Here is a 6,834-nt window from a genome sequence, read left to right as displayed (position 1 = left end):
TTAGCTTCTTGGCTGTCCAAATATTACAGCTTTTCTTGTTATGTTGTTACCTGCATTGGAGGAACTTGCTTTTGGAGAAGTGTTCTCCATCCCTGAGAAAAAAATCATCAGCTCTCTGATAGAAGATAGGATTTCTTTTCAGAAAGTTGTACAGGCTTTCTTTTCTGAAAGTTGTCTCAGGGATAGTTACAGGTAAACCCCTGATATGTAGGTGTTAATTGTTACCAGATGGCTTCAAAGACTTTCAGACTGTTTCAGCATAAACAAATGTGTAATTCACCCAGAAGAACACAATGTCTTATTAGCAATACCATGCATAACTTTCAAACAAACACGGGCAGACAGTAAACACACTGGTGATTCCTCTGTAACCTTTTCTCACTCCCCCTTGTTGATGTGCGGTAATTAAATACAACTCAGTTTCTGTAAGATACTAAGCACACACATTTAAAGACAACCTTTTATTTCCTTTCTTTCTGGAATAGCTATAGGTCCTTATAGTCTAATCATAGACACTTTGAAACCTGCTGCTTATGCTTCAGGTATGGTGTTGGGGGAAAATGTTTTTAATTTTTTTCAGACATACCAGTTGGTATAACACACATTCTCTGTCAACAAGCTCCACCCAACTCCAGTTACAGTGCAAATCACCTGCACTTTTCAGAATTTGAGGAAAAATAAAATCATACCACAGTTTTTCCTCAGTGTGTCAGACTTGCTTATAAACAGAGAGGGAGAAAGGGAGAGAGAAACAGAAGCCTTTACATTCACAGTCAATTAGTAACCTAACTAACCAAAACCATACAAGCACAGGGACCCAGGCTTCCCACCAGCACATCAGCAGCTGAACTCCTCCTGCCTCCTGCTTGCTCTGAGGCCGCTGTGTGGGACTGCTCCTCCTTATCATTGCTCAGGAGCAGAGAAGGAAGTGAGGAGCTGTTGCTCCCTACCCCAGGTACTGCTGTTTCTCCCTCCTTAAAAACCCAGTTTACAGAACTGGCTAGGAGTTATACCAAAGCTTCCCTTTTTCTCCTCCTTGATTACTTTTCATTAGTAACACTTTTGTAGCCTATCTGACTTGCTGGTCCTTCCAGCAGTTGGCAGAATCCTCATTTAGCATGAAAAATGCTTACAGTGGTGCTGATCCGCAAGACACCATTGAAACCATTGAAGCTTCTGCTATTGGGAGGCAGCAGTGAGCTGGCTTTGGGCTGAGTTGGCAGGAACACAGTGGTGGATCTGAAATGGCTATACGGGCTGACGCCAGAGAACCAGGTGTCCCCAGCACCATCCTAGCTGCTCTGGAGGTGTTTCTGGCCTACAAGTTGTGCTACCCTACCCGTGGTGTTTTCTGAAGAAACAGAAAATTCCTGTTTCTTTGTATTGCTTCTTTGCTCCTGGAGGGAAAAAGAAAGTAATTTTTCTATGGCTCAAAGCATGTGGGATGCACATTTGTTCACTTAAACATGCAAACACACGTACACACCCAGGAAAAGTTCTATATATGGCTTAATAGATTATTTCCCTGTGATTTGCTCTGAAACACTGCAGGCTGGTGGCAGACACTTCTGGGTTTGAAAAGGCAAGGAGGAATTGTTTACTACCTGCATCAGTCCCACACACCACAGCTGCCTGCTTCTGAGGAACCAGGATAAACTTTCCACTAGCTGGAGTTTATGTGGTTCTGTCCTCATCTCATCCCAAAACCTCTCTATTCAGTCAACCTTCAGCTTATGCTATTCTGGCCCACTTCCACTGCAACATCTCTGTTACTGTCATTTGGTTACATCACACAGCACAGGGCTTGGACTGCCCATTTGAATGCTAATGTGAACTGGTGAGGCAGTTCTACTGCAGTAATAGTCCCCTTGTGCTGTGTGATGTCATGCTGTGGTTTAGAGGTATTTTTATACTGCCTTTGCTTTGCAGTGATTTTCAGTAATACGCATCTTGGTGGGTAGATTGATCTGTTATGATTATGAGAAAACTGAGTACTTGTACTACGTTGTATGTGGTCTAGAGGTAGGTGACGTGTAGGGAGCACTATTTGGTTACCAAGTAGTACAGAAAACGGTACTTTGCAGAATAGCAGGTGTTTGGGGAGCGCTGCAGAGCCTCACACCCCATTATGCATGTGTATGGCTTTGCTGTACCACGACTTGAAGAGTATGGGCTGTCACTGTATGGGGGTGATGGGTTTCTCTGCGTGCTGTGTGTCCCGCAGAGCAGCTGTGGTGCTTGGCAGTGCCTGAAGGTCTCTGTATAGTGTGACAAGGTGCGCGTGAGGTCGCGGGTCAGTCTCTGAAGTTCAGGGTGGGCAGCTGTGTGCAGGTGTTTCACAGCTTCGTGGGACAAGGTCTGTGCTGTGGTCCCGGTCGCTGCACCGCCGAGCAGGTTGGGCACAATTTCTCTCTTAGGTGTGTTTTGTGTGCCACGGGGCCTGCTCGAAGCGCGAGGGATGCTCTGTGCCTACCGCGGTCCAACCCAGAGCCGTGCTGGCGGGAGGGCTGCTCGGCCAGCGGGGCACACAACTCTCCGTGCCCGGCAGAGCCCCGCGCTTCAGCGCAGCATTTCACGCCGGTGGCCGTTGCCGCGGACCGGGCTGGGTTCTGCGGCGCGGGTGCACCCTGGCTGCCCGTTCCGCACAGCGCGGCGTGCAAGGGACACCCATCCTCCGGCCGCGCGGCAAGGGCGCCGCTGCCCGGGGCGCTGACCCGCGGCCCCTTTAAGCCCGGCCCGGCGCTCCGTGCCCCGGGCGAGCGCCGCCGCCGCCCGCGGCCGCCCCGCCCGGCCCGGCCCGGCCCGCGCCTCCCGGAGCGCCGCGCGGGGCGGGGCGGGCACGGCGGAAGGAGAGGCCGCGGCCGGGCCTCGCTGCCGGCGCTGCCCGCGCTCCGAGGCGCAGCCCCGCGGGAGCACCTGCCGCCCGCCCCCGTGGGGCCGCCGAGCCGCACCTGCCGGCGCTGCCGGGCCCGGCCGGGCGCCGTTCGTGGGCGGGCAGGGCGGGCATGGCGGCGCGCTGAGATGAAAGTGACCGTGTGCTTCGGGCGGACCGGCATCGTGGTGCCCTGCAAGGACGGGCAGCTCCGCGTGCGGGACCTGACCCAGCAGGCGCTGCAGCGCTACCGCAAGGCCCAGGAGAAGGTGAGGGGCGGCCGGGCCGTGCGCGGAGCCAGCCCGGGGAGGGGGGCGGCGGGGGGAAGGCCCGGGGCCGCGGCGGGGGCGACCGGGCTGTAGGGACGCGGAGGGGCGGGTGGGCTCCGGGCCCTGCGGCCGCGGGAACACGGACACTGTCCACATTGTCCCCCTGCCTGAGTGCCCCTGGCAGACACTTTGTGTGAGCGGCTGATGCCGGCGGGCGGGGAGCGTGTCCCGCTCAGCTGCCCAGCCGGCATGGCTGTTACTGCTGTGCGTGTTGACTAACAAACTTGAAACAGACAAGAGCGTAACAATAAGTCAGTTTCGTTCAAGCTTGTGTTTTCTGGCATCAGCTGCTGGGTGAGGTGCTATCTGCATGGGAAGGTGATTTCCTTTACATGAAAGGAGCTCCAAGTTTTTCTTTGGCTGTAACTAATTGAGCATAAAAATATTTTTTCTTTTTTTCTCCAAGAGGCCGGTGCTGAAGGCTAATGGGATACTGTTCAGTGTTGATTAAAGGCCTAGTGTTGCAAATACTGCTCTGTGAAAGAGATTCCAGTTACAAACTATGAATTAAGGACTTGCAGTATTGTGTTCATCTTCCTAAAATGTCCGAGTAATAAGTACAGCCAACATCTTAAGGGCTCTGTTTTGTGACATGTGCTAATTTCTTATGGGCCCAGTCATCTGCTTGATATCCTGAATGCAAAACTGGAAGTAAATTCTTCTTCTTGCAGATTTAGTTTGAGAAAAACTTGCTACTATGTTAAATACATCCTGAACAGCTGAGACTGATCTAGTAGAGATTGCTATGGTCTCCATGTTGGTCCCTCTGAGCAAGTGTCAGGCTCTAACCTGCCTTAAGACACATAGAGCTTGACAAATATTTTTTCTTAAAAGTAGTTTTTCCCAATGATGCTGTCTTTGTGTAATAATTAGAAAATGCTTGTAGAATTCTTGGTACTGTTAGAGTCAGCAGTCAGTGAGATCTTTTGCACTGAAGCATGGTTAAGACTACTGAAATATGCCTTCAAGAGATTGGCTTTATCAGAAACAGAATTACTTTCAGCTGTGTTGAATGTAGAAATTTACAAACTGATTTCAGCTTGATTTGTGCTTGTGGTGAGATTGAAATTAGTCTCATGATGATGGCTTAAAGGTGGCCTACGAAGCCTTTGTATAAGTAGTTTAAATCCCTTTCCTCCTCTACTCTTTATTTGCTTTTTTTATCCCTTTAGAAAGAAGTAGAAGGGTGCCTGCCTTTCTAGGTGAGGCCCTGACTGTTCTAGAAGGCTCAATAAGCAATTATAGGATAGAAATTCCAACAGTGTGAGAGCTTCAGATAAATGCCAGACACTTGAGTGTACTGCTCTTCTCATGCATTTGTAACCAATTTGCTATTAATTAGTATCTTAAGATCTTTTTTTAATGTCTAGTAATAATCTCCTATGTTCTCTTATGCCCTTTGGGTGTGAGGTCAAAAACATCAGCTTTCTTTATAGGACAGCCAGAGGCCAGAGTCCACGTTTCTGACCTTGTAGTTCATGTTTCTGACCTTGTATTTCTTCCTTTGCAAATAAGCTTGGTGGGTTTTTTTCAGCTTATTTCCTTATAGAAATGTTGAGTTCCTTATTCTGCATCATAGGTGGACAAAGTGGTATGGGCCAGTTTGTTCAAAAATTGCTGATCACTTTGAGTAATGGAGCTTCAGAGCTAGAGTTTATAAAAGGATGTGTAAAGAGGCAGAGTGGGGGAGCACCCCAAGGACTTGAAAAGCAGAATAGGTTTTCATTCAAGTTACTAAAAAAAGTCTTGTACCTTGTGCACCCTCTCTCCCTCCCCCCTGCTGGAAATGTAAACAGTTCTGTTGTAGTACTTTGATTAGCTGGCTTCCAATCTACAAGGTTTGCAGTGCAACTGGCCAGAAAGATAAATTTCTTCTTATCTTGACAAGCATCATTCAACATTAGATTGCTTTCCTGGGGGGAAATTTGGGGTTGCTAAAACAGATCATACAGATGTCTCAAACAATTAATTTTATTACCTTTTGGAGTATTTTTTGTCTGATGTAACATGGTGGATTGGGTGTTTTGCCACTTTCCTTCTCTTAGCTTTTTCTGAAATTAACTTTCTTAAATGTAGAATCTTAATGGGAATGGGATTATCTCAAGATAATCAGCTAAAATGTGCTGTGAGGTGTGTGCATAAACAGGCTTGCGCTAAAGATAACCGAATATTTGTTTTTCTTTTCAAAATATTTAGAATGTTTGGAATACTTTGTGACAGAATGCTGCTCTTTCTTTTGGCGTGTTAAGTGTTCTTTTTGTAAGTTTTTTTTAAGTGTTAAAATGTTTTAAAAGAGCTAAGTGGAAAATTTTATTGTTAAGGTGCCTGAAATATTTGGAGAGGGAGGGAGAATTGATAGAAGGAATATCTTCAATAGTTGTAGAAGGGAAAATGAAAAAGGTAGCTAGGATACAAACTTTAGGAACTTTTTATTAGTTATGGTACTGTCAAATACCACGAAAATATTTGAGAGGCTCTGCATTTTGGGAGTTGTCCTGGAAGTCTAGTTTTGCTCTTACACTACAGTCACTTGTGTGGCAAAGGGGAAGGTACAACATTAGACTATTAATTAATGTATACTGTAAAATATTTGAATACACATATACAAACAAACATTTTTGAATTGGTTTAAACTACTTTGCACTTCTTTATATTTGTAGTGAGAGGAAAGTTGATGCAGTAAATGATTAAGTCTCTGGTTTCTGTGAGACTTTTGGTAGATAGCTGAGAACTTGGTGGGCAGTTGCTTATTGTAGCCTCCTGTGTTTCCTTAGCAAATTTGATTTGGTTTCTTGACGGGACTGTGTTGGCAAGGTTTGGTCACAAAGGCTCAGTTGCCTCAGTTAATGAAGTTGCTTTGTTAACTGAACCAGAACACTGGACCAATTTCAGTTGAGAAATCAGACAGTAATTACTTCTCAATGCTACTGAATTTAGTGGCTTTTAGAGGTACTGGAGTAGTTCCTGAATGGGCAGATCCTGTCTGATTCACTGGAGGATACAATTATTGCCTGGAATTAAGAACTTTTTGTTACAGTATCAACCAAGAGATTCCTGTGGTCTAGGATTTTGTGTTGTGAATAGTTATAGATGTTTAAGAAATTTTTTCAAACAGCTGCTTTGTGAGGATTATAAATAATTTTTCAGGGAAGTCACTGTCATCTCAGAAAAGTTACTTGAGCAGAATGAAGTTTGTTGGAATTCTTGTGACCCAGGATCTGCTCTTGTTGCTGTTTAGCAATGTACATTAAGGCTTCCTGCTGACAGGTAGATACAGAAGGATTAATGATTCCTTATCATCAGCCCAGCCCCTAACTTGATATTTTGGTGCCTTGGGGAGCAGTGGTGTGTCATGTGTTGCATTTAGGATTCTTTGCTTGAGTGAGAACAGATGTACTGCAAAAGATTTGAGTTGCTGTGCCTGATCCTGTTTGCTTCTCCGTAGCTGTAAGACCTAGCCTTGGATGCAGGTCCTTGTCGATTGTTTTTCAGTCAATTGTCAGAGACTTTTTTCCCCTTTCCCCAAATATATGAATGAGAGGAAAAAGAGGAGTTCTGGGTCAGCATGGGAGGGTTCCATGGGCTCTTGTGATGTTTGGATTTATGTGGCCCTGTTGAAGGCAATTTCTTAAA

General features: G+C 46.3%; 1 protein-coding gene across 2 annotated transcripts in view; it reads left to right on the top strand.

Moving 5' to 3' along the window:
* The first annotated feature begins 3,021 nt into the window (after positions 1-3,021).
* Positions 3,022-6,834, top strand: part of PARD3B (par-3 family cell polarity regulator beta) — a 387,748-nt gene continuing 383,935 nt past the window's right edge. For both annotated transcript variants that reach the window (XM_058809265.1, XM_058809264.1), the window contains exon 1: positions 3,022-3,141. In XM_058809265.1, coding sequence (XP_058665248.1) covers positions 3,022-3,141 — 120 coding nt within the window. The remainder of the gene's footprint in view (positions 3,142-6,834) is intronic.

This window comes from Ammospiza caudacuta, chromosome 8 (genome assembly GCF_027887145.1).
Source record: "Ammospiza caudacuta isolate bAmmCau1 chromosome 8, bAmmCau1.pri, whole genome shotgun sequence".
In the NCBI taxonomy this organism is placed as follows: Eukaryota; Metazoa; Chordata; class Aves; order Passeriformes; family Passerellidae; genus Ammospiza; species Ammospiza caudacuta.
Note: the sequence above shows the minus strand (reverse complement) of the source record. Positions and strands in the feature narration are given on the sequence as shown.